Raw genomic sequence first — 27,987 nt, 5'->3', positions numbered from 1 at the left:
AACCCAGAAATGAGTGTTCTGGTTTCTGAACGTTCTTTGGAACCCGAACGTCCAACGTGGCTTCCACAGCTTCCGATTGGCTGCAGGAGCTTCCTGCAGCCAATTGGAAGCCGGGTCTTGTTTCCGAACGTTTTGGAAGTCGAACGAACTTCAGAACAGATTACATTCGACTTCCGAGGTACGACTGTACTTAACATAACCTCTCCACTGAGAAGATTGAGTGGTTGGCATAACAAGGTCTTGATTTGGGTCATGAACATTGTTAAAGAAAGGGGTCCACATTTCTTGGAAGGTCTCTCTTTTTGGTGCCTGTGTATTTGTGACAAAACAAACCCTCGTATCACAGTTCTCACCATGTTGTACACGGGAAACTCCTGATTTCAACCTTTCTTTCTGAGAAGGAGATACCTTCACGTATGAGGAGGTCGCCAGGAATGCTCTGCACTACATCCATGATGGTTCGTCCTCAGTGGAAGACACTATGGAGATTTCAGTGACGGATGGCATCACCACAGCTACAGCTGTACTGAAAGTCAAAGTAGCCCTGATTGACAGTGAAGGCCCCAGGCTGGATCCCGGCTGCTCACTCGCCATCACGGTGGCTGCTAAAAGCTCTGTGATCATCACCCGATCCCACTTTGCCTATATTGTAAGTGCCTATATTGTAATCTTTGTTTCCAGCCTCTTAGCCTTGATAATGTACCAGTCTATCAGCCTGTTGGGGTGCTGGGGGGGGTAGTACCTCTGGTGGGGTAGTTTGTCCTCATCCTGCACTCCGCTCTCACCTCTGGCACCTAGAATCTGTCCACATTTGACAGCATCCACAACCGGGGAACAGCTTTGATTGGCCAGGCAAACCAGGTGAGGGTCTGAAACCCTCGGTGAGTTAGGGACTTCCACTGCATGCAAAGACAGGCTCCATTGGCTTGCTCGGACGAGGAGGGGAAAAAATCGAGAACATTTAGAGCCATACTTTAAAACATAACAAAAGTTAAGATGCTAAAAAAGATTAAAATTGCCTCAACTTCCAAAGCATCTGCGTAGGCTTGTCTAAGCAGCAACGTTTTTAGCAGGTGCCAAAAGGAGTGCAGTGAAGGAGCCTGTATGATCTCAATAGGCAGGGAGTTCCAAAGTTCTTTCATTTGTGGAGTACTTATAGTTGGTTTTAGATGGTTTCTGTCCATTTCCATATGTTTGTTTTAAAAAACGTTAGAAGGGGGAGAATTTCCATTGGTGCCCGGTTGTAATACAGTCATACCTCGGTTTAAGTACACCTCGGTTTGAGTATTTTCAGTTCAAGTACTCCGCGGACCCGTCTGGAACGGATTAATCCACTTTCAATTACTTTCAATGGGAAAGTTCCCTTCAGGTTAAGTATGCTTCAGGTTAAGTACGGACTTCCAGAACCAATTACACTCATACCTCGGATTAAGTACGCTTCAGGTTAAGTACTCCGCGGACCCGTCTGGGACAGATTAATCCACTTTCAATTACTTTCAATGGGAAAGTTCGCTTCAGGTTAAGTACGCTTCAGGTTAAGTACAGACTTCCGGGACCAATTGTGTTTGTAAACTGAGGTACCACTGTACATGAAATGACTTTCACAAGGTTCAAAGGACTCTTCACTTTTTGTTTCTTTCTTTTATCTTTACGTCGACCTTGTGAGGCAGATAAGGCCCAGAAAGTCAGCGTGGTTTAGCAGTTTGAGTGTTGGACTAGGGCCTGGGAGTTCGGGGTTCAGTTCCAATCTCCCCTGTGAAGCTCAAAGAGTGACCTTGGGCCAGTCACAAACCCTCAGCCTAACCCACAGGGTTGTTGTGAAGAAAAATGGGGGAGAGGGCAAGGATTTCCTTGATCTCCTTGGAGGAAAGGTGGAATATCACAGCACAATCCCTTGCATCACAGAATTGTAGAGCTGGAAGGGACTACAAAGATAATCGAGTCTAAGCCCCTGCAATGCAGGCATCTATTTGCCCAATGTGGGACTCGAACCCACAACCCTGAGATTCAGAGTCTCATGCTCTACCGGCTGAGCTATCCCAGGTCTGGGTTGCAATAAATAAAGGAGAGTGAAAAGCCCAAATCACTCAAGTGAGTTTCATGACTGAGCAGTGATTTAAACCACGACCTCCACAGTCCTTGTTTGAACACTTGCTGTTGGGGAGCCAAAACAGTCTAAGGATATGTAAAGAAACATAAAGAAACAGTGGCAACGGACCCTCCAAATGTTCCTATTTTCCAGGGACAGTCCCAGCTTTACAGAAGCCATCCTGGCTTGTGATTTGATCTCGGAATGTCCCGCTTTTCTGTTTTCAGTCGAGAAATGATGGAGAGTATGGAGTTATCCAACTCCAAAGCCATGTGAAGTCAATCCTGTATAGGGAAGGCTTTTTTAATGTTTAATGTTTTATTATGTTTTTAATGTATGTTGGAAGCTGCGAGTGGCTGGGGCAACCCAGTCTGATGGGTGGGGCATAAATAGTGAAATAATAATAATATGCTCTAGTTATCTCCCGCTTGGACTACTGCAATGCACTCTATGTGGGGCTACCTTTGAAGGTGACTCGGAAACTACAACTAATCCAGAATGCGGCAGCTAGACTGGTGACTGGGAGCAGCCGCCGAGACCACATAACACCGATCTTGAAAGATCTACATTGGCTCCCAGTACGTTTCCGAGCACAATTCAAAGTGTTGGTGCTGACCTTTAAAGCCCTAAACGGCCTCGGTCCAGTATACCTGAAGGAGCGTCTCCACCTCCATCATTCTGCCCGGACACTGAGGTCCAGCACCGAGGGCCTTCTGGCGGTTCCCTCGTTGCGAGAAGCCAAGTTGCAGGGAACTAGGCAGAGGGCCTTCTCGGTGGTGGCGCCTGCCCTGTGGAACGCCCTCCCAACAGATGTCAAAGAGGAAAACAACTACCAGACTTTTAGAAGACATCTGAAGGCAGCCCTGTTCAGGGAGGCTTTTAATGTTTAATAGATTACTGTGTTTTATTTTTCTGTTGGAAGCCACCCAGAGTGGCTGGGGAAACCCAGCCAGATGGGCGGGGTATAAATAATAAATAATTATTATTATTATAGAATGGGACATCCCTATTTTCATTGGAGAAATGTTGGAAGGTATGCGGCAAACTTGAATGCCTTAAAGAACCAGGCTTGACCCAGAAGTTCTTGTGCAGGGCAGGATTTGCACCTGACCAGTTTGGATATTTGACCGTCTTCTGCACATTTGGCAAATTCGTCTTGCAGTTCCCTTCCTTTAGCAACGCCTCAGTGAAGATGTCCAGGCTCCTTGGTGTCTTCCCAGGCTCAGGGCCTGCCATTAGTTTGAGCCTCCTTGACACTCCCTGGGCCCGCGTGTACTTGTAGAGGAAACACTTCCTACGATTGTGTTCAGGTGTGAAGGGCGGTTTCTTGAGAAATATGACTCTTGGCCCGCTCTCCCCGGCGTTTCAAGGAGCTTCTAACGCAGCCCTGGCACGTAGCCTGGCCTCTCTCCGCGTTTTATTATTTGGAGACAAAAGCTGACCCGGAGCCAGCGGCTGCATTCCAAAGCCGTAAAAGTGTGAGGGAGACTGCTGTAACATAAACCGCCAACATCCCTCTCAATGTTCTCGCTTGGCAGAAGTTTCAACCTTTTCTGCCGTGTCCTGCTTGCGGCTGCCAAAAAAGCGTACGAGTGGGGGGGGGGGAGAATGAGTTCTTTATTTCTAAGCAGGTGTTTTGGACCGTGCCTGTTACATGAAGGTAGAGGTGGAGTGCAAAGGTAAAACGAAAATTAAGCTAATCCCAGAGTCAGGTGCCATTAAGCCTCTTTCGCTTGCGGGCCCACCATGGAGGTAGAAAGCATGCCTAGCCAGGTGTGGAGCAGTTTGCTCTTGGTTGCAGACCTAAACGGGCACAGATTTAACTCTGGTTCCCTTTCAGAACCCATCAGCCCCAACTAATTCCCAGAGTGGTTTAATATTCAACCCCACTTTCACGCAGCGCCGGTTTACCAAATAGGCAGAGGAGGCGCAGGCCCTGCGACAGCAGATCAAAATAATATTGATTTGATCTTGGAGCAAAATTACATTCAAGTTTTCTTAGTTCAATGTTATAACACCAAAGCACATGCATGAGGGCCTCCCCCCCCCCCCGAAATTTCAACTGCCTAGGGGCCTCCACAGGATTTAATCTGGCACAGTTTTCACAGGAACTCTGGGAATCGTAGTTCTGTGAGGGGGAATAGGATCTCTTCTAACAACCCTCACCATCCTTAACAAGTTGCTCTTTGGGGAAAGCCATGACTACTTAAAGTAGCATGATCCTGCTTTAAATGTATAGCACAGATGGGACCTAAGCCAAAACAGCTTTTTTCCTGTGTATAAGACAATGGGTTGTTTTATTATTTAAAAATGTTAAAAATTTGGGGTTGTCTTATACAAGGATGGTGCAGAGGTGGGACGGGTGATTGGTGGCAGCTGTGAGCAGGAGATTGTCAGCGGCAAATCGGTGGGTGATTGATGGCTGCAGCAAGCCTGCTGTCGATTGGCTACTGCCAATTGGCAGCGTTGGCGAGGCCAGGCAGGTGAGCGATTGTTGGCAGCTCTAAGCAACTCCCCCCAAAAAGCTTAACAACTTTGGGCAATCTCCCCCCCCCATTTTCTTAATTAATTCTGGAGTCCCAGAAAATAGGGGTCGCCTTATACACGGGGGCGTGTTATACACGGAAAAATACAGTATGTGTCAATGAAAAATCACCTGTTCTGCTCTCACCTCCCGTTTCCCCAGTTCTCCTGTGTATGAGCTCCTTGGGGTAGGGACCTGACATACCTGTTCTTTCATACCTGGACAAGGGAACTGCCACTTCACCAGGGTTCCTCTTGTGCTGAAATGTTGAGCAAAAGGTAAGCTCACCTGGGAAGGAACACATAAGCTCACAGGAAGGTGCCTGACATCGGGTCAGATCCTTTGTCCATCTCTCCCAGTATTGTCTGCTGCGTCTGGCAGTTTTTCTCCAGGGACTCAGGTGGAGAAAGGTCTTCCATCTTGTCACCTGTAACTTGACGGTTTCGACTGGAGACACCACAGGTTGTGGCTTGCATCTCCATGAGCTTCCATGTGTGGTGCATGAGCTCTACCGCAGAGCTCTCGCCACCCCAATACCCAAGGCTGAATCAGGGTGGCATGGCATCCTCCTCCAAATCATAGAATTGCAGGGTTGGAAGGGGTCATGGGGGGGTCATCTCGTCCAACCCCCTGCAAGGCAGGAATCTTTTTGCTCAAGGTGGACCTCAAACCCACAACCTTGAGGTTATGACAGTGGCGTAGCATGCGGGGCACAGCTGTGGTTGCCCTGTGTGCGAAATTGTTGGGCGCAGAATTTCAACACTTGGTGGTGCCTCAATACAGCTGTTCCCTTTCGTCACTGGGCTCGTTGAAAATGGCTTCTCGATGTGAACCAGGAAGTGGCCACTCCAGAAAACAGAACAACTCTTCTTTTCTTATCACTGCAGCTCCAATCTCCTGGGTGGGATGTCATTAGGGAATTGAATGCACATGTGTACTCCATCCGTTTCTCTCCCTCCCACCTGCCCACTCCATGTGGCCCTGGGCACTGGCAACCAATGCTACACCACTGGGTTAAGAGTCTCATGCTCTGCCGACTTTTACATTTCTCCATTACCAAAATCTGGGGTGGGGGTGGGGAATGCCAACTGTCCCACTCCTCTTTCAGAAAGTGAGGTCTTTGGATACATACTGTGAGTTGTATGTATGTGTGTCTGGATTTCATGGATTTAGCCCATGAAGGTCTGAAGAGAGAAAAGCTTCCAATAAGAACAATAGCAGCAATAATAATGTTATTGTTTCTACCCAGCCACACTGGGCGGCTTACAGCATATATGGGACTTGGGTTTACAGCTCTTCCAGTTCTATGCTTTTATGCTCGTCCCATGTGGCGCTCCAACTTGGAAGACTCTGTTGGCATTTTGAGTATTCAGGATTTTGCTTAACACAACGTTTATAAATATGTATGTATGTATGTATAACGGTCGGAATGCAGGACATAGCATTCATGCTGCTAGTCCTATTTTAATACTGTTTCCCCCTAAAATATCTCCTCATCCTGTTCTTTAAGGATTTAGATGACAAACTAAAATGGGCCTGCAGCTGGTGCGTTGAGTTTACTAGCAAAATCCTTTATAAAAATAGCTTTGATTTGGAAAAATGACAAAACCAAAAAGGAGGATGGCGGGCGTGTTAAGGAATTCTGAGCTGCGAAGGTGTTAGGCTGGGTATGCAGCTTGTTGATTCATTGCGTGAGTTCTAATCATTAATTGACTAATTAACTAATCTGCATAACTTTGCTTGTGAATTGAACATTAGTTCTGAAGAGGAAAGCATTCTTTCATTCATTTTGGAACAGGGGTTGGGGGCCCCACCCCATATGCCACTAATGGGATTGTCAGTACTTGCAATAAAAAATAATTAGCTCTTCTTCTTCTTCAAAAGTCTGCTTCCTGATCAAGGGCATCCCCCCCCCCCCGTGATCAACCTAATTTGAATCAATTTATAGAATCATAGAATTGTACACTTGGGAGGGGATCCTGAGGGTCATCTAGCCCAACCCCCTGCAAAGCATCCATGACAGATGGCCATCCAGCCTCTGCTTAAAAACCCACAAGGAAGGGGAGTCCGCAAGCTTTGGCAGATTTATTAACTAAACATCAAAGACCAGGAATCCAATGCATTTTAGGGCTGCTCAGACTTCACATTTTGGTCCATTCTAACTTGGGAGATATACTATCAGTTACAGGCAGGACTGTTTTTACACTGTGCGAGACAGTTTCATGCCCAGGCAGCCCAATCCTTGAATAAATTAAGTTCTGCATGAAATTATGCAAATCAGAGGGGGACATTGCACAATTTTTCTGATTTTGCCTAAGTGAAGCTGTAATATTTAACATTTGCACATTTTTTCTGCTTCTGCTAGTTCTGGCTTCTGGTGCAAAGCACCAAAAGTGAAGTTTCAAAATGAGCACAGCGTAACACCACAAATGGTTGAAGGCAGTTTGGTGTAGTGGTTAGAGTGTTGGACTAAGACCTGGGAGACCAGGGTTCAAATCCCCAATCAGCTGTGAAGCTCACTGGGTGACATTGAACCAGTCACTGTCTCTCAGCCTAACCTACCTCACAGGGTTGTTGTGAGGATTAAATTTGTGAGGAGGGGGAGAAATCATGTATACTCTAAATCATGGGTAGGCAAACTAAGGCCCGGGGGCCAGATCCGGCCCAATCACCTTCTAAATCTGGCCTGTGGACGGTCCGGGAATCAGCGTATTTTTACACAAGTAGAATGTATCCTTTTATTTAAAATGCATCTCTGAGTTATTTGTGGGGCATAGGAATTCATTCATTTTTATTTTTATTTTCAAAATATAGTCCGGTCCCCCACAAGGTCTGAGGGACAGTGGACTGGCCCCCTGCTGAAAAAGTTTGCTGACCCCTGCTCTAAATGACAAGAGTCCTGCTCTCCACCTGGTCTTGTTCCCCTCACTTTAGCCCGACTTAACTCCTCTTTTTCGTCTCACTTCTCCCCTTAGGATAATAACTCTCCTGATTCCAGGATAAGGATTCAGTTAATTTCCCTTCCCATGTATGGAACTCTGGTGCGGACAATACCCGGACAAGATTCTCAGGAGTTTTCTGAGGTCTATAATTTCACGATGGAGGACATCAACAATAAAAGAATCAGGTAATCCTGGGGAGATTTGCGAAATTCTTCCGAGCACCTTAAGCCCTCCCTGCTCATTCAGAAATCCACAGTGCCACCTACAGGGAAGACAGGCACTGAACATCAACAATACTGTACTTTTATAGCCTGTCTCGCAGAACGTCTAGTGATTGAGTGCTGATCTTTTCATGTTTTGTGGACTGAATTACTACTGCAAATAAGCGCTTCACAAACAACGCTTATAAAAATCATTCTCCCAGCACAAATGTGAAGGGTAGAGCAGGAAGAGAAAATGGAGAAGCTCTCTGTTTAAAGAAAGTGCTAAGCTGTTGGGTGCTTTTGGGGAAAAAGATAACTGAGAGGAATATGGCTTGTGAAATTATTTGCTAAAGTGCCCGTCTCCTAAGGCAGGCAAGGTAGATGGTGTTTCAGGAACTCCAAATCCTTCTTCTCAACGCTACGTCTAACATTGTATGATGTACAGTATAATTTAGCACTGAAGAAAAGCAATTTTTTTTCCCAGAGAGTTGAAGACAGGGGCCTCTATAGGCATAATGGGAAATCATAAATGAGCTTTGGGCTCACGTACTCCCCCCAACACGCCATGAGAATGAAATTTGAAATGTTCACTCCCACTTTGAAACAAACCATCATTCTCCATTGCATCTGGACTCTGAAAACTGTGGTTTATTTAAACTATGGTTTCAGAACGCACTGAGCTCAGAATACAATTTGATCCTGTGCTGTTGTATCAAGCCGCAGTTTATGGAGTTCAGATGTAATGGGAAACAGTGGCTTTTAAAAAAAGCTGAAGTGAAAGCTTCCAATTCCCCCTCTGGCCACTGTCTATGCTGACGTGAGTTAGAGTCAAATATCGTTTTATATTTGCCCTCCACAGGTTCCCCAGGCCTGCTTTATAAAACTTAATCCAGCTATGGGGAACCTGTGGCTCTTCAAACCTTCATCAGCGTCAGTCAGCATGGACAGGGGTGAAGGATGATGGGAGTTGTAGTTCATCTGGAAAACAACTTTTCTCCCGCCTCTGATCCAGTTCTTTGTTGTTTCTGCCTCTTCTTCTGGAGTTGTTAGACCACAGTTGGCTTGTCTCACCCAGTAACAAGAAAGTGCGAGTCCTTTTCTCCCTCCCTCCAAGAAGATAAGAGGGTGGCAAAGATTAAATTGTTGCAGAAAGGTTCTTAAGCACGCTATGTGAAAGCCTTTCATCTGGCTGTCACTGTGTCTCCACTCCTCTCACCTTTCCTGTGCAGATACCTCACAGAGTTTGAGACCTTCAGTCAGCCAGTCACCGACATGTTCCACTTTGCTGTTTTCGACGAGGACGGCAACCGGCTTGACAGCCAGATGTTCACCATCACTATCACGGCTGTCCAGAGCAAGCCTCCAGTCATCACTTTTGCCGACCATATTGTGGTGCGTCAACAGCCGGTACTTGGGGGTGTGGGTTCAAAGTTGTAAGAGCAGCATGCTTGTCAAAAGGCTGGGCTGAAAACACCCTCCGTTTTAAATTCCGAATGGGACTTAGAAGGAAGATAGTGACTATTCAGAGTCTCATGCAGCAAGATATTTCCCATCGACCACTGCCTGGTCTTGATTCAGTCCTCTAGGACAGTGTTTCTCAACCACTGTTCCGCGGCACACTAGTGTGCCGCGAGACGCTGGCTGGTGTGCCGCGACGTGCGGCGACGAGAAGGGCGATTTGCATTGTCACGTGCCTGGCGGCCGGCAATAGACAGCGCTGACCCGCCGGAAAGCAATATTTCTCCTCCTCTTTCCCAAAGCTCAGTGCAAACGAGCCTGGCGGCCACCATTACACTGCGCTGACCCACCGGAAAGCAATATTTGGCAAGTGTTTCTTACAGTCATAATTATAATATAGGGCGGCACAGAGTTAAATTTTTTAACTTTTTTAATGGTGGTGTGCCTCGTGATTTTTTTCACGGAACAAGTGTGCCGTGGCCCAAAAAAGGTTGAGAAACACTGCTCTAGGAAGGAGCTGGTGGCGAAGAGGGGAGATTTTCCTGTTTCCAGCCCTTTCCCTCCACATTATTAACATTTGCACGTGAACAGTAGCTGTTAGGCCAGGAGTGGAATGGCAGTAGGTCAGCTACGGCATTGCTAGAGCAAACTTCAGATGTAAACCCTGTTTTGCTTTTGTGTTTTCAGGTGGATGAAGGAGGGAGGGTACCACTTAGAGCTCACCACTCCTTAACCATTGACTCCCATCTTGCCCAGGAAGGCTTAGTGGTGACAATCACATCTTTCCCAAGATATGGGTACATTGAAAACACCAAAACAGGTAAGTTTGGAAACCTAAAAAATAGAAAGGTGGCTCCTTTGAATCTTAAAATACACACTGGCAGATGAGGCTCCCTTTGAAAAACAGCAGCAATAAAAAATTATTTGTCTTCTCTTTCTGCCTGGTAGTGTGGTACCATTTTAAAACAAAAGTATTATTTCATATTGACAATGCTGTGTTTGCAGGTAGGCGACTTGGTCCTGGACACACTGCAAGCTCAGACCTCTCGTTCTCAATTCAAGATGTGGTAGAGAACCACATCTATTACTTTCAAAGTGTCCATGAAAGTATTGAGCCATCCACGGACACCTTTAGTTTTTATGTCAGCGATGGCTTCAGCCAATCGGAAACCAGCAGCGTCAACATCACCATCAAGGTGAGCTCACTTGTTGGGTTTGATTCATAAAACCTATTCAGTTTATAGAGGATGCATGCATTATCCACTAGAAATCTGAAACCTCTCTTGTGATTAGCTTTGCCTGCTTGAATATATGAAACCCTACAAATATTAATATGGGATATTAATTCAAATTGCTGGTATGTTTTGTGCTTTTTGTGATACCTTAATGTTCTAGAAACTTAGAATTAAGGTGCCATTCAGATTTATCCAAAAAACCTGGACACACAGAGTTCTAGATTCAGCTAAAGATGTTCATATGTGTTTACATTTGCAAAACCAATTTTGAATCAGATGTTGCAGTTTATAGTTGCATTTCTTATCCCCCACCCCTTTATCTTTGTGGCATTGCATGAGTGCACTGTCTTTCACGAACGCCTTTGTGTTATTGTAGCGTCTAAATGATGAGCCCCCAGAATTGGAGGTGGAGCCTGTCAAAGTGCAAGAAAGCCAAGCGGTTGTGATCACAAATTCCTCCTTGAGGATGAAAGACCTGGACACTCCTGACAACCAACTGGTCTTTGTAGTGACCAAGAAACCCACTTATGGTAAGATACAAGTTTCTGATATTGCTGAGCAAATGCACTTCGGATTATTTTTTTAGGGTTTTCCCAGCAAGCAAACAGTCCGATGATGCTAGAACTTGGAGCCATCCAAGCTGGTGCAAAATTCAAAATAGACAAAAGGAAGTATTTCTTTACACAGAAGACAGTTAAGCTGTGACATTGACTGCTGTAAGATATGCTGTTGACGGCCGCCTACTTGGGTGGAATTAAAGGGGGTTTAGACCAATTCATGGAGGCTATACGTTTCTGAATTCCAGTAGCTGCTTTTGGCCTTCCTATCGCCATCAGGTTGGCCATTGTGAGAACAGAAAGCTGGACTAGATAGGCTTTTGTTCTGATCCAGGAGAGCTCTTCCTATTTTTAACTCCTAAAACCTTGGCTTAGACTTAGAGTCTCACCTTCTTAATTTGGATGGCCAAAACCCAGGCTAAATGAAGAGGCATTTCAGTGTTTCCAAAAGGATCCTCAAGCTCAGTGCAGCTGATAAAGCACAGGCAAAGTGTGGTTACATCTAAGCTCTCTGGAAATGAGTAGACTATTGTTTGAACTAGCTAGTGGTCAATTGCTACGAGTCATGATACGGTATCTGTGCTCTGCCTCTGTTGGAGGCAGTAACGCTTCTGAATCCCAGTTGCTGGAAGCCATGGTGGGTGGGGGGAGTGGTCCTGTGTTCAGGTCCGGCTTGCGGGTTTGCTATTGGCATCTGGTTGGCTACTGGATGTTAGACTAGATGAGCCATTGTCTTGATCCAGAAGGCTGTTAAGTTCTTAGTGACTGTTGCCACATATTCTGGTAGCTAATTCCATAAGTTAGTCAAACATTGATTGAGGAATGAGTAACAATGTTAGGCAGAGCTTTTTTTTCCAGGGAAAACACACCAGAACTCTCAGGGGGTGCCATTGCCCTTTTAAGAGAAAGGGGGAGGAGTTCATGGTGAGTTCTGGAACCTCTTTTTTAGAAGAATAGCATGGATGGTAGGAAGCACAATTGGGACATGGGGAAGTGGGAAGGATGTAGTCTGCAGGACCTAACTCAGTTGTGCTCACCTTATCCTCTCTTCTTTTTTTGAAATAATTGTTATTTGATTTTACGAATATAAAATTATTACAATACAACCATACACATCCACAGTAAAAAGATTCTTCCGAATCTCTTGACTTCCCACCTTCCCCTCCATGGGTCCTATTTATTACACCTTTTCTACTGCCTATTTTTCAATAGTCCACGTTTTATATAACTCAATGAACTCCATAGTACTTGCTACATTACAAGTAAAATAAAAAAATTCCTTCAGTAGCACCTTAAAGACCAACTAAGTTTTTATTTTGGTATGAGCTTTCGTGTGCATGCACACTTCTTCAGATACAGTGAAATGGAAGTTTCCAGGCACTTATGTAGAGAAGGGGTGGGGAGGGGTGGGGATGGGGAGGGGGGATCACTCAGAAGGGTGGTGGAAATGGGTGATTGACTGACTGATAGCTGTTGATGACCGGAAACGACTGCAAATGGTTTTGCATGAAAAAGCAAGGGTGGAGATGGCTGAAGATCGCTATCATGTATAATGAGATAAGAACCCGATATCTCTGTTCAAACCAGGTCCCTCCATGGTTTTGAGCTTGGTGATAAGTTGCAATTCAGCAACTTCTCTTTCCAGTCTATTTCTGAAATTCTTTTGTAGTAAGACAGCTACTTTGAGATCTTGTATAGAATGTCCTGGGAGATTGAAGTGTTCTCCTACTGGTTTTTCTGTCTTCTGGTTCCTGATGTCAGATTTATGTCCATTTATCCTTTGGCGTAGGGTTTGGCCTGTTTGTCCAATATAGAGAGCTGAAGGGCACTGTTGGCATTTGATGGCATACACAATGTTAGAGGATGAGCAATTAAATAGTCCTGAGATGGTATGTTGGATGTTGTTGGGGCCAGTAATGGTATTGTCTGGGTGTATGTGGCAGCAAAGTTGGCATCTGGGTTTATTGCAGGCTCTGGTACCAGTGTCCATGTTAAGTCTGGTGGTTGTATTATTGTGGGTGAGGAGTTGTTTAAGATTGGGTGGCTGTCTGTAGGCAATGAAAGGTCTTCCTCCCAGAGCTTGAGAAAGGGAGCTGTCATTGTCCAGGAGACAATGGTCTTTAATGGTCTTAGTTGGTCTTTAAGGTGCTACTGAAGGAATTTTTTTATTTTACTTCGATCCAGACCAACACGGCTACCTACCTGTACATTACAAGTGTTATTGCAACCCTGCTAATGTTTCCGTCTGTTTACAATGGTCTCCAAGATAAGTTATCAATTTTCCCCATTCTTTGTTGAAATTTTGGTCTCCTTGGTTCCTGAGCTTTCCGTCAGTTTTGCCATTTCGGCATAGTCCAACAATTTGATTTGCCACTCTTCTCTGGTAGGGACTTTATCCTCTCTCCATCTCTGAGCTAACAGCATCTGTACAGCCATCGTCGCATACATAAAGAGTATTTTTTCTGCTCCCTTGGAATATCAGCACCTACAATTCCTAGTAGAGAAGCCTCTGTCTTTGTTTTGTTTTTTTGTTGCAAAAGTTAATTTAAACATGTTTTAAAAATTATTGTATATCATTTCCCAGAATGCTTTTATTACCTTACATGACCATCACATATGATAAAAGGTGTGTTCCCCTTATTCTCAGGTTACCTCCGCAAGAGACAGTCTCATCTGGATCCCTTGGAGAATGGTCAAACCCTGGCCGAGGGCTCCACCTTCACCTACCAAGATGTCCTGGATGAACTAATCATTTACACACTGGGCAGTTCCAGTGTCCAGTCTGATGAGTTCAGATTCTCCCTCTCCGACGGCCTCTACACGCAGACTGGGAAGGTGGCATTTTCCATTGAGCTGCCCGAGTCGGATCCACCAAGATTAGTTGTGAACAGGGGCTTGCAACTTTCTGCTGGTAAGGGGTGGGCATCAGCTGCACTTTTTGTGGCAGTGGTAGTGATACTGACAGCAAACTGAACAATCAGAACTTAACTCTCTGTATAAAAACTTTTTTTTAAATGCAATACATTCTGTGTGCAAAGAAAGATCCAGTATCCAAAATTCACTGTAACTCGCTACATGTGTATTATGGTTTTATATCCTTTTAACAGTGAAAGCTTCTTCATAGAGCCAAATAGGAACTGTAGTCTGGTTGAGAGATTATTTGAGTTCCTTCTTAGTTCATTGTCCCAGAGCTACAATTCTCAGGGTCCCCTTAGGAAGAGGGAATAATTATTCAAGTAGTTTTAAGCCTGCAATGCTTTCTTGCACAATTGGCCGTTTTCTGCCTTCAAAATGTTCCCATGGCATGCTCTATGGAAGATCTTCTCTGAAGTTTAACTATACCCGTGGTACCACCTTGCCTCTTCCACATTTTATTTCTTTTGCATCATTTGGCCTCTCCTTCTGATCTGATTTGTCCATAGCTTAAACTGCAAGTTTGCTTGGCAAAGGCAACATGGTTTTGTGTACAGCTCAACACCTGTTATTATCATTTCAATGCATGTTGTGACCATATATAAGCAAGTAAACTACCCTAAGCTAACTGCAATGTCCAGATGCAGCCAATGTAAATTTCAGTAGAGGAAGTGGAAGCAAAAAAAGGGGCAGGGGCAATAGCAAATAAGAATTAGCACACACAATTCACATTGAATACCCTGTAGACCAGGCATCCCCAAACTGCGGCCCTCCAGATATTTTGGCCTACAACTCCCATGATCCCTAGCTAACAGGACCAGTGGTTGGGGAAGATGGGAATTGTAGTCCAAAACATCTGGAGGGCCGGAGTTCGGGGAGACTTTTAAACTTTTACAAATATTAGTTCTCCCTTCCCATTTGTGGCCCTTCATTCAAGTCACCCTTCCCCCTCATCTAAAACAACAATTCTGTTTATCCGAACTTCTGAATTATCTGAATGTTTATGGGATGTTATCCCTGTTTATCTAGGATGAATGTGGTTATACCACAGAGATGTTAATTATATTCAGAATGATTCTGCAAGGAGGAATAGCAGGTATTTGACTTTCTTTTGCCATTTAGGCTCTGTGGCAGTCCTTACAGACCAGCACTTGAAGGCCACAGACTCAGATTCGGATGACCTGGCTATCAGATACATCATGAAGAAAGACCCTGTGCTTGGAGTTCTGCGTATTCATAAAAGAGATTCCCTTGATCAGATCTCTGCCAAAGGACCAGTGAGAAGCTTCACACAGGCGGATATAAATAAAGGTGAGCACTCTCAGTCCCTGTTCCACAGCAGAGTTCCGTAGTGTATATGTGTTCAATTGAGTCTCACATTCCCGGATTGATGCTTTAGAGCAAAACTAGATTTCTAAACAGGTTTGTTTTCCCTCTGCCAGGCTCGTGCTGGCTCAGTGGGTAGTTGTCTCGCTCCTCAACAGAGTTTGGAATAGGGATCGTTTACACCAGCATAACATACCCTGCCCATAACTACATTGAATTCCTGTCGGTTGGGTGGCTCTGCTAGTCACAGACAACATGAAGGCAATAACACAAGCTCATTCTCATTCTACCTCCCCACAGGACAGGTAGAGTACAGCCACGAGAAAGGGCATCCTGCTGGGACATTTGCTTTCATTTTTGATGTGGCTGATGCAGAAGGAAACAAAATGGCGGACCAGGCGTTTACACTTCGGGTAATGGGTAAGGCCAAGGGTTTCTGCTGCAAACCCTCGTTTTCTCTTTGGCAAGGAAGGCAACTTGGCTGTTGTTAACTGGAAACAAGGACATTAAGGAGGGAACGTGGTCTCGGCAGAGAGGGAAGGATTCTGAGCCATGAAGAGAATAAGGCATATAAGAAGCTGCATTACGCTGAGTCAGGATCTTGGTCCATTTAGCTCAGTATTATGTACTTAGTAGCATTGCTCTAGGATTTCAGTCAATGGTCTCTTCCAGCCATACCTGGAGGCGCCAGGGATTGAACTTGGCACCTTCTGCATGGAAAAGAGGTGCTCTGCAATCAGGTATGGCTCTTCTCCAATCAAGTACCATTACAAGCTTTTTAATTATTCTACAGTATTTTTTATCCCACCTTCCAGCTGCAACATTTTTCCGCCTCACCTAAAAGCAAACAAAGCTATTGGGTTTTTTCATCACTTCATCACTATTGTTTTAAAGCACAATGCAAATGTATGCAAATTTTTAAGTTCTTTTTTTTTGCCCATAAAGGTTTTTACTGAATTTTAGACTTTATCACAAAAAATATTTAAAAGGAAGGAAGCAAAAACAGAAAAAACATGCAGAAGTATAAAAGAAACAATACAAATCAGGGAGAAGACATGCCTGTAAAGTATGTGGTGTCATAATGAACAAAGGATGCAGATATCAGAGAAAATATCATTCCATGGATGACATTCAACTAACATTTACTTAGAGTAGACCTATTACAATGAATGGGCCTAACTTAGTCATGGCCATTGATTTTCGTGAGCCTACTCTGAGTAAGTAATCAGACCCTCTGACTTTCTATTTAAGAAATCCATGTTCCTTGCTCCATTTCCAAAGATAATTTTAAAGAAGGCTGTCTACTCTATAACAATACTTCAACAGAACTGCGAATATATGTTTTCAAGGTGGCTTGAAATATATTTGAAATGCAATCAAATAGACAATAGTGCAATAGTTAACTAGAGTGGGGCAAATTAGAATTAAAGCATTTAATCGGTTAATTTGCTAAAAACTGTTTGCTAAACTATATACTCCAATTTGTTCTTTGGAATCTTTAATGCAAATATATATATATAAGGTGGAGATGACAAACACCATCTTAGAAGACATAGGCTCAGGAGGAAATGCCTGTTCTCAGATGATGCCAAATGTATGCAAATTTAACTGATAGATATGCTAAAATGCATATGGCCAATTGGCTAAGATTTCTTTAATCGGGTATCAGGCTAGTTTAGAATATTCACGAGGGGCAGGAAAACGGAAGAAAGGAAGCTGTTGGTCTTATCCTTTTGCCTCTGATTCTCCCAGAAGATCGGTTGCCACCATCCGTCATTGTCAACACAGGACTGGCCCTGGACGAGAACTCGGTGAAGAAGATCACCACTCTCGAGTTGTCCGCTGTGGATCAGGACAGCGAGCCAAGTGATCTCCTGTACAGGATTACTAAGCAGCCCCAACTGGGGCACATAGAGCACTCTGCATCACCAGGTTTGCAAATGTTCACTGGTTTTTTATTAGCAATATCAAGGCAGGCACTTGACAAGACTTAACTGTGTGCTTTTAAGGCAGGGGTGGACAATATATTTCCCCGGCGAAGAACCATTAACCATTGGGGAAAGCCCATCTGAGACACTGAGGTTATTAATATTGTGCATTTGGAAGCAGTTGAGTGAATTAAAATGGACTCTTCTTTGAAATAAGAAATTCTCCAGTCTGGAAAATATGGTTCAAAAGTTTTACTCATAGAGGTTGACTCCAAAACAAATATTTATACCAGATGGATGGGGTATAAATTTATTATTATTATTATTATTATTATTATTATTACTACTACTACTACTTTAAACAATAAAGTTACATTCAGATAGATGCATAATATCTTATACTGCTCCCAACATAGGTAAAATATATTAGATTATGAATATCTTCCACCCAGAGCTAAAAATCAAAGCTCTGTCTCTTCTTCATTCCAGCCTCCGTTACCCTGAGGCTGTTTTCTTAGAGAAGAGATTAGCACGTCCATTCTCTCCAGTAGCTTGAGAACAAAGAGTCACTCCTCCCAAAATGGAAGCCAACAGATTAGCATATGGATAGACTTGTAATACACCCTGATGCCTTGTGAGTGAGGCACAGAGATAGGCTCCCATGATACAGCCCCACAGAATCATTAAGCTGTTAGGGATTCTTCTCAGCTCTTCTTTAGCTTCAATTGAAATTTCCATGCCATGCTTCACAGTATGCATGCAGATGCATTACAGAGTTATTTTCCAATTATACTTAACATGGGATGGGTGAAGACAGAATCAAAATTGGACAGTCTTTGGAGCACTGTTCCTTCTCTTTGTTCTTTACCAATCTTCCCACCGCTTTTGTGTGTGCACACATACGAAGAAGAAGCGATTCCTGTGGGAAGGGGTGCTGTTTGGATTTCCCACCTCGGACACTGATATGTCCTGGGTTATGTCCCGAACAACAAATGAATTTTGTGCTTGAGTTATACAAATGTAACTACTTTGCATTCTTCTTTGGGTTGATTGTGGGGTAGGCGACTCATCTACCCAACCGCAAATCATGAGTAGGGCAGCCCTAAAGAGTTTTGTTTCTCTAAAGGGAAGTTTCTAGTCCATAAGACTGCAGAATCATCAGCTTGCTGCTGTTTTCTTTCCCCTGCCATTTCCTGCTACTCTAGGCAGAAGGATTAGCTCCTTCAGGCAGGCAGACCTGGTCTCCCGCAACATACAGTACATCCATACCAGTGAGGATGAGAAACATTCTGACACATTTACCTTCTCCGTTTCCGATGGCACACACGAGGTGAGTGGATTTCCTTTCATTCTCGGCAAAAGTCAGCTCCAGACAGGTGTCCATCCATATTTGTTTGCACAAAGGTTGCAGGGAGGTTATACGAAGCCAGCTGTTTATTGAGAATACAGTCTGGGTTTTTTTTGTAGGAAGGATGGTCAACATTGTGCAAAGCCATCATTTTATCCACACTTTCCAGGGCATTTCCCCATAACTTAGTCGAATTTTATGGGGAAAGGGGGAAGTTGGCAAGTTGTGTAAGGGATTGCCAAATCCACTTAAGTATGGAACCTGAATTTGCCAGTATGCAACTGAGTTCCGCCTGCAAATTTTCAAGAGTGCCCCAAATGCTCAGGCAGAGTTTGTCCATGGAAGTCGCATTAGATGGGAATCTGTTTTTTATTTTCGCTTCATCTGTTTTCCCCTGTAGGTGAGCCAGAATTTTGACATCAACATTAACCCAGTAGACGACTCTTTGCCTGTTGTGCAGAGCCCTGGGATGAGGGTGCAAGAAGGAGTGAGGAAAACCATCACGGAGTTTGAGCTTAAGGCCACAGACACGGACACAGAGGTGAAGCCCTTTCTGTGTCTTTCCTCCTTGGAGCAATGCAGAATTCTGCACAATCCATTTGGAATAAGAACTGTCCTGTGTCAGCACAAGTGTGCCCCAGGGGAAGGGGGGGAGGAGCCTGACTCGGGAGAGGGGGGCAGTGATTTGTTGGGGGGGGCTGTACCAGACAGGAGGCAAGAGTCAGAGGCAGGGGGTGCTCCAGAGCTGGAGGGTTGAGCTAGGAGAGGTTGGAGGAAGAGGCACGTCAGGCAAGTGAAGGTTCAGGTGCTTCCCCACCCTCTCCTGCACCACTGTCTCCCAGAACCAGGAGGGGACTGAAAAGGGAGGAGCAGAGGAGATTTTCACACATGCATAGTCTCCACTTATCTTGGTCACAGCTCTTCAGGTCCCCTTCACACATTCCCGTCTTGCTCACAGGCCAGATCCATCACATTCACGATCGTGCAGCCGCCACGGCATGGCCTGATCGAACGTACCAGCGACGGGCACCGCTATCGCCAGACCCACACCTTCACAATGGAGGATGTCTTCCAGAACCGGATCAGCTATAGTCACGACGGGAGCAACTCCCTGGAGGACCGCTTCACCTTCACTGCGTCCGATGGATCCAATCCCTTTTTCGTCGTGGAGGAGGATGGGAAAGAGGTTGGTGGGGAAACCATGCCAGCATTAGAGCTCAGTCTGGGTCCATCCCAACATGCGGTAGCATCGCATGTAACTTCCTGGCTTGTACAACTTCAGGTTGAGAAGCACAAATTTAAACGCTTCCCTGTGGGTGGCAGGTGATGGGTAGAGACCTCCATATCCACAAAAAGCTAACATGTTAAAGGGGGGGGGGAACCTAGTTGAGAACTTTTCTCCCTGTCCTGTAAGTTTTCAGGCTGGGGGACTGTGCATTTGTTTTCCTTGATTTCGTAGGGGACTGTTCAAACATGTGCTCTCCCTACCGACAGTCTGAAATGATACAGTTCAGCAAGAGTTGTGCACCATCTGATTCTGCTGCCAGTGTAACTATTAGGGATTAGTCAGTCTAATTCTGCCCTCAGAACGCAATGCGAGTAGCAGAAACAGTGTAATCAACCCCGTGAAATATTTCCTGGATATTTTGAAGGGGGGCAGGGGTTACGATCAAACGGTATATAAATTTTATGAAATAACAGCAACAAATATTTTCTCAGCTTGTGACTGCTGTGCCCCAGTTGTTCAGAGTGGAAATTCTTCCTGTGGATGATGGAACCCCCAGAATTGTCACAAACTTGGGCCTGCAGTGGCTGGAGTACGTGGATGGCAAGGTAGATTTTCACGTTGCTTTGTTTTCAAGTCACATGTTTTGGTGCACAGAGAAAATTGGGGAAAGCTACTGGACAGGTGACAGAGATGCAGAACAGAAAACGGGCAGCTTTCCCAGGTCTTGAGAGCTGCATTGGCAATATAATTTGAGGACTACTTGGGCTTGAGTCTTGTCCTCCTGACCCAGATATTCTTACCTGCCCCACTTCTGGATTTGCCGTCCCTGTTAAACCTTAATATGAAGTATGTGGGGATTGCTTAAATTTATTCTATATTTATTAGGATGTTTTCATTAGGCTATTGTTTATGAGCATTTGCAGTTTGCTTACATTTTTTGCAACTGTTAAGAGTGAAGGGCGTTAATTTTCTGAAGCTGTCAGCTGCCTTGAGCCTGGTTTAACTATGGAAAGGTAGCTGGCCAATCAGTGATGTTGAAGACAACTAGGGTCCTCATAGATACCAGGAGAAGGGCAAGAGATTCTGTTTCTTTGTTCTAGTGGAAAATACTCTATTAGAAGACATCTGAAGGCAGCCCTGTTTAGGGAGGCTTTTAATGTTTAATAAATTAGTGTATTTTATTTTTCTGTTGGAAGCCACCCAATTATTATTATTATTATTATTATTATTATTATTATTATTATTATTATGTTGGGTAGCTTAGTCAGTAGAGCATGAGGCTGCATCGTGGGTTCAAGCCCTGCACTGGGTGAAAGATTCCTGGCATTGCAGGGGGTTGGACTAGATGACTCTCGTGGTCCGTTCCAACTCTACAATTCTATGATTGTATGTGGAATGTCAGCCCTTCCCAGGGCTGGCTTACCCATGCAGTGGGCTGAAGCAGCCACCTTGGGTGGCAGAAGCCCAGAAGGCAGCGCTCTGCAAGTTCTCACAAGAGCTCCGCGAGATCTTCTTGAACCTGCTGTTGTCACTTGTTGTTGTTGTTTAGTCGTTTAGTCGTGTCCGACTCTTCGTGACCCCATGGACCATAGCACGCCAGGCACTCCTGTCTTGCACTGCCTCCCGCAGTTTGGTCAGACTCATGTTGGTAGCTTCAAGAACACTGTCCAACCACCTTGTCCTCTGTCGTCCCCTTCTCCTTGTGCCCTCCATCTTTCCCAACATCAGGGTCTTTTCCAAGGATTCTTCTCTTCTCATGAGGTGGCCAAAGTATTGGAGCCTCAGCTTCACGATCTGTCCTTCCAGGGAGCACTCAGGGCTGATTTCCTTAAGAATGGATAGGTTTGATCTTCTTGCAGTCCATGGGACTCTCAAGAGTCTCCTCCAGCACCATAATTGTCACTTAATTGTCACTCCTCCAGCACCATAATTGTCACTTAGTGGGCGCATATAAGGGAGGCTCCAGCAGGGTTAGGGAGGCACCTTCCTGTTTTGCCTCAAGCAGTGAAAGGGGCACGCCACTCCTGCCCTCCACCAGACTGTATTCAAACATGCTTGCAAATTGCTTTGAAGATCTAAAGCCAGGATATGAATCTGCTAGATAGATTAAAAATTGCAAACGCCATAATTCCAGCTGCAAACGACACACCTGTTAGAGACAAGGCTGGCACTCCCCCCACCTTTGTTGTGGGGTTGGGGTTGCTGCCTGGCCAAGTGGAGTCTGTAGCACCAAAGTTCCTGGGCAAATCCCATCCTGAACTCACTCTGCGGTCAGCTGAAAATGGGAGTGTGTGCACTTCTTTTTTACAAGCAGGGGCACTTCCCATTTTGATGCCCCCCCCTTCCAAATGAAAGATACCTTTTTTCCCGACTCACCAGAGAAGAGTTCCATCTTTCCTCTTTTATTTCAGGCCTGGCACTGAGCTTTTCCACACCAAATGTTACGTGGGTTGAAACGCTTGCTGGAGAAGCATCTCGCCTCCCTCCTTACTCTCCAGCATCACTGATGATTAAATGCCCCCAGGTTGTCCTTACAGCTGTGCTTCATTGCCCAGATCTTCTGGGGCATGGAATGTATAAACCTTTCCATGTGGTATTGACTGGGAAAACATACGTGTGTGTGTGTTCTGGAGTTAAGAGTACTTTAAGTGAAGGAGGAGTTGTGTTTCTTCCTTAATGCTGCCAGCCGTTATGATGGATGGAGCAGGCCTCCCCTGCTTGTTGCATCAGCAGCTGTGGCTAAACAAACCCATCCATCTTAAACTGCAGGACTAAGGTCCCTGACAGCACAGTTCCTTCCCACCCACTCCGTAGACCTGCACACTCCGATGTCTTACTCTGTTGCTATTGGCATCTACGTTCCTGAAGCGCTTGTTGATTAATTGCTGTGATTAATCAAGCAATTCTTCCATCACCAATTAAAAAGTGCAGAAATGAAGGCAGGTGCTTTTTTAAAAATACGGTAAATAAATTCAAAGCCTACTTGGTGTTAGTTCAAACCTTCAAGAGCCAGTTTGGTGTAGAGGTTAGAACCTTGGGAGACCAGGGTTCAAATCCCCACTCAGCCATGAAGCTCACTGGGTGACCATGGCCCAGTCAAGGGCTCTCAGCCTAACTTACCTCACAGGGTTGGTGTGAGGATTAAATGAGGAGGGAGAGAAATCACATATGCCACCTAGATCTCCTGGGGGGAAAAGGTGAGATATAAATAACTAAAACCTGCACCAGCAGCAATATACAATACCGTTGTTGTTGTTGTTGTTGTTGTTTAGTCATTTAGTCGTGTCTGACTCTTCGTGACCCCATGGACCAGAGCACGCCAGGCACTCCTGTCTTCCACTGCCTCCTGCAGTTTGGTCAAACTCATGTTGGTAGCTTCAAGAACACTGTCCAACCACCTCGTCCTCTGTCGTCCCCTTCTCCTAGTGCCCTCAATCTTTCCCAACATCAGGGTCTTTTCCAGGGAGACTTCTCTTCTCATGAGGTGGCCAAAGTATTGGAGCCTCAGCTTCACGATCTGTCCTTCCAGTGAGCACTCAGGGCTGATTTCCTTCAGAATGGATAGGTTTGATCTTCTTGCAGTCCATGGGACTCTCAAGAGTCTCCTCCAGCACCATAATTCAAAAGCATCAATTCTTCGACGATCAGCCTTCTTTATGGTCCAGCTCTCACTTCCATACATCACTACTGGGAAAACCATAGCTTTAACTATACGGACCTTTGTAGGCAAGGTGATGTCTCTGCTTTTTAAGATGTTGTCTAGGTTTCTCATTGCTTTTCTCCCAAGAAGCAGGCGTCTTTTAATTTCGTGACTGCTGTCACCATCTGCAGTGATCAAGGAGCCCAAGAAAGTAAAATCTCTCACTGCCTCCATTTCTTCCTCTTCTACTTGCCAGGAGGTGATGGGACCAGTGGCCATGATCCTGGTTTTTTTTATGTTGAGCTTCAGACCATATTTTGCGCTCTCCTGTTTCACCCTCATTAAAAGGTTCTTTAATTCCTCCTCACTTTCTGCCATCAAGGTTGTGTCATCTGCATACCTGAGGTTGTTGATATTTCTTCCAGCAATCTTAATTCCGGCTTGGGATTCATCCAGTCCAGACTTTCAAATGATGAATTCTGCATATAAGTTAAATAAGCAGGGAGACAATATACAACCTTGTCGTACTCCTTTCCCAATTTTGAACCAATCAGTTGTTCCATATCTAACTGTAGCTTCTTGTCCCACATAAAGATTTCTCAGGAGACAATACCCTTAGGAACATTTAACAGGTTTGCCAGTTGCCGTCCGTCTGTCTCGAGGGACAATGGAGTGTGTCTCTGGCAGTGAAGTCAAACCACTGGAGAATCGCAGCGCCTGCTGTGGCTGCAGAGACCAGTAACTCGTAAATGCTGCCTCCCACGTTGCTTTTGCTGCATCAGCAGCACCAAAGTGGCTTTCCCAGCCCTAGCTGGAGATTCAGGGGATTGATACAGGAACCTTCTGGATGCAGAGCAGGTGCTCTACCACTGAGCTACAGCCATTCCCAGTACACTTTGCGGGAGGCACAACACTTCTCTGGTTTAATGGCTCTTAGTCCCAAGCAGAGCACAGACACGCATTTATCCTAACCCTGATCTGGGCATGTGGGTCTGAACACTGCATAGCATGCCAAACTACTGAACAATAGGGATGAAAATGCTGTATCTGCTTGTTGGCATCCATCTGTCTCAAGAGACAATGGAGTGCACCTCCAAGGGTGAAGTCAAACCAAAATTTCAGGAACAGACTGGAAAGAGAAGTTGCTGCAATGGAACTCATTACCAAGCTTAAAACCACGGAGCCACCTGGGATGAATAAAGACATTGGATTCTTATCTCATTGTGCATGATCAAGCTTTCTTTAGCGCCTCAGCCCTTGCTTTTTTTACCCAGGACCAATTGCAGTCATCAGCAGTCGTTAACAGCCATCTACAGGTTTACCACTCCCATCAGCCCATCACCCATTCCCATCACCCCCACCCCCACCCTCTGAATATACATAAGGGTCTGGTGGATTCTGTTTCAGTGTATCTGACGAAGTGTGCATGCACACGAAAGCTCATACCAAAGTAAAAACTTAGTTGGTCTTTAAGGTGCTACTGAAGGAAGTTTTTTATTTTGCTTCGACTCAGACCAACACGGCTACCTACCTGTAACTCAAACCACTGTGTTAGTAGCACCAAAGTGACCTCTCCAGGGCACAAGCGCTGGCAGTGTGTATGGAGGTCCAGGGCTGCCCAGATGACAAGACCCCCCCCCTGTTGAGGTCCAAAGGAAAGCAGAGTTTGGCACCAGCTTGGCTGCAGGAGTTGCTGGAAGGAGGCGTACAAAACGCCCTCCAACCATTTTAGGGACTCCACTCCAGATTTGTATAGGATTTATTCCTTAGCCTTTTCTCCTCCCGAAGATATCCCGCAAGGCGGTGGGTACAGATTTTTCCTTGGGGGTTTACTCCTGAAGCCTTTCTCACAAGTGAGCATGGCCGCAAAGCAGCAGAGGTTACGTGTCAGAGTTTTACTTCTCCAGTAAAACTGATACCAGCCTTGGATCCTGCTTTCTGCTTCCTCCCATCACATGTCCTGCTGTGGATATAGGGAAATGGCATCTTCAACATCTCCAGGTAGGGATGGGAAAGATCCCTGCCTGAAACCCTAGAGAGCTGCTGCCAGTCAGTGTAGACAACACTGAACTAGCTGGACTCAGTGGTCCCAGCCTAAGGCAGCTTCCTGTGTTCCTAGATCCAGGCATCATAGCAGCCAAATGGGTTTGAACTTATTAATCGTCTTGGCTGAGCAACAGGGTAAGAATAACTGGATAAACAGATAAACAATCAAACTGCTTAACTAGTGGAGCCTTAATTTTCCATAACTCCTTTCTAGTTTCCTTGCCCTCCTTTTCTCTCCCTCTTCTTCCAAAGCAGCTCATCTCTTCCTCTGGTGCCTTCTGAGAAGGGTAGGTTTCGGAGCCAGTTCTTAAGGGACGGACATTCAGATTTATGAATGTAGCCCAAGGGAATAACCTTTATCCATTGGAATAAACTCTTAGTTCCAGCTTTCAGGCTCAGACCCAGGAACTGTTGATACCATCTGTATAAGTGTGTAAACACTGGCTCTGTGTCTTCAATCCAGCCGAAAAATCTGATCACCAAGAAAGAGCTGTTGACAATGGATCCTGATACAGAAGACAAACAGCTGATCTACGAGATAACAGCTGGGCCAGAGCATGGCTATGTGGAGAAGAAGTTGCAGCCGGGAGTGGCAGTGACTACATTTACTCAAGGTAGGAAAGCAATGCTAGGAAAATCACTTGCCATTCTTTTGTGCTTCATCATAGAATCATAGAATCATAGAGTCGGAAAAGACCACAAGGGCCATCCAGTCCAACCCCCTGCCAAGCAGGAAACACCATCAAAGCACTCTTGACATATGGCTGTCAAGCCTCTGCTTAAAGACCTCCAAAGAAGGAGACTCCACCACACTTCTTGGCAACAAATTCCACTGCCGAACAGCTCTTACTGTCAGGAAGTTCTTCCTAATGTTTAGGTGGAATCTTCTTTCTTGTAGTTATATCATAGCTTTAGCTGCACTGTATTGCTTTTCGGTATATTGGAGTCCAGGGAAGAACTGAGCAGTTTAAACCTGGTTTGTGCCAATTCAACATGTGTTTGGTTTTAAGTCCCGTCCACAATTCCACAAATTGTAACAACACAGTGGGGCTTCTGAAATTCACAGGGAGGGACTGAAGGCAGTGCTGTCATCATTGCATGCATTTTTGAAAGCAAATGCAAATTGCATAAATGGATGAATGAGGAGGCTGAGAAAGCAACATCCACCAGGGCTGTTTTGTAGTTCTTTGTGTCGTTCTTGCTTTGTTCAAACATTTTATATTAATTTGCAAGCCACACCCAGAAACCAGGATATCCTTATGACTTATATCACTTCCTCAGCCTGCTACCCTCCAGATGTTGTTCAACTCCAGCTCCCATCATCTCTTGATGGACCTTCTCTGCAGTGGTTCCCCGTCTGTGGAATGCTCTCCCCAGGGAAGTTCACCTGGTGCCTTCATTACACACCTTTAGGCGCCAGGCAAAAACGTTCCTTTTTAACCAGGCCTTTGGTTGATTTGATTTACATCCCATGCCCTTTTAAAATATGGGGTTTTTTTTGTTTTTTGTTTTGGTGGCTATTGGGTTGTTGTTTTTGTTTTTATTATGTATTTTGTGGTTTTATATCTTGATTTTATTCAGTGAACCACCCTGAAACCCCCAGGTACAGGGGCAGTCTATCAATTCAATAAATAAATTGTCATGGTCATGGTGGCTGGGACTGATAGAATCATAGAGTTGGGCAGAATCCAACCTCCTGCAATGCAGGAATCTTTTGCCCAGTGAGGGGCTCAAACCCACGACCCTAAGATCAAGAGTCTTATGCTCTACTAAAGCATGAATTGGAGTCTCAACAACATCTGGAGGGAAACCAAGTTGGGGAAGGCTGGTATCTACGTATTGTTAAGTTCCAAGATTAGTTGATTAGTTCATTGAGGTGTCTCTTCCCAACAGAGGATGTTAACTTGGGATTGATCGAGTATGTGCTGCATGAGGAGCAGACTCAAGAGACAGAAGACAGTTTTCAGTTTCTTGTAAAGGACAGCAAACCCAGTATGGTCACTGACAATACTTTCCATGTTCAGTGGTCTCTTATCAGCTTTCAGCACACCAGGTAAGCTACTCAGACGAGCAGCACAGACAATTAAGGTATGCCACGCTTCAGAATGCTAAAGATTCTAGCAGCTGCCTGTCAACTTTAATCTGCTTCAGCCATTGGCTGAGTCCTTGCTGCTGTGATGTCATGGAATGTCCACAAACAGTCAGAGGCTAGAAGCTTGCTTGGCTTTGAGGATCGTCGTTTTAATTGTTTGTAAGCCACTTTGGGTGTTATTTTAATAGAAAAGCAATCTGTAAATATTTTAAATAGATAAACAGGAGTGAGGGGGGTGAGGTCACTGTAAACAGGAGGAAAAACTTCCGGAGGTCAGCTTTGTGCTGTTATCAGAAATCGGGGACCGAGGCAAAGGTGATAGAGAGACCTGGGAACTGGAAGCCGAATAGCAAGAAGACCCAGGAGGTAGGGGGCGTGTGGAATAAATAGCCCTTGTGCAGGGGGTTAAGAAACAGAAAGGGGTGGTTGAAGGAGTCTTCACTACCCGAGGAGACCAT

At 45.0% G+C, this 27,987-nt stretch overlaps 1 protein-coding gene and 1 non-coding gene across 2 annotated transcripts in view; one reads left to right on the top strand and one right to left on the bottom strand.

The window, feature by feature from the left end:
- FRAS1 (Fraser extracellular matrix complex subunit 1) overlaps window positions 1-27,987 on the top strand; it is a 328,899-nt gene that overhangs the window by 257,739 nt on the left and 43,173 nt on the right. Inside the window, exons 37-52 of the mRNA XM_060278390.2 lie at window positions 402-649; window positions 7,589-7,740; window positions 8,988-9,150; window positions 9,904-10,036; window positions 10,222-10,412; window positions 10,828-10,981; window positions 13,656-13,919; window positions 15,044-15,232; window positions 15,548-15,667; window positions 17,000-17,179; window positions 18,381-18,505; window positions 18,924-19,064; window positions 19,482-19,709; window positions 20,243-20,356; window positions 25,901-26,051; window positions 27,331-27,490. Of these exons, the coding sequence (XP_060134373.2) occupies window positions 402-649; window positions 7,589-7,740; window positions 8,988-9,150; window positions 9,904-10,036; window positions 10,222-10,412; window positions 10,828-10,981; window positions 13,656-13,919; window positions 15,044-15,232; window positions 15,548-15,667; window positions 17,000-17,179; window positions 18,381-18,505; window positions 18,924-19,064; window positions 19,482-19,709; window positions 20,243-20,356; window positions 25,901-26,051; window positions 27,331-27,490 (2,713 nt within the window). The remainder of the gene's footprint in view (window positions 1-401; window positions 650-7,588; window positions 7,741-8,987; window positions 9,151-9,903; window positions 10,037-10,221; window positions 10,413-10,827; window positions 10,982-13,655; window positions 13,920-15,043; window positions 15,233-15,547; window positions 15,668-16,999; window positions 17,180-18,380; window positions 18,506-18,923; window positions 19,065-19,481; window positions 19,710-20,242; window positions 20,357-25,900; window positions 26,052-27,330; window positions 27,491-27,987) is intronic.
- On the bottom strand, window positions 1,972-2,045 carry TRNAQ-CUG (transfer RNA glutamine (anticodon CUG)). The gene has a single exon. It is a non-coding gene; the product is annotated as a tRNA-Gln (tRNA).

This window comes from Zootoca vivipara, chromosome Z1 (genome assembly GCF_965207765.1).
Source record: "Zootoca vivipara chromosome Z1, rZooViv2.hap1.1, whole genome shotgun sequence".
In the NCBI taxonomy this organism is placed as follows: Eukaryota; Metazoa; Chordata; class Lepidosauria; order Squamata; family Lacertidae; genus Zootoca; species Zootoca vivipara.
This window is presented reverse-complemented; position numbering and strand designations above follow the sequence as displayed.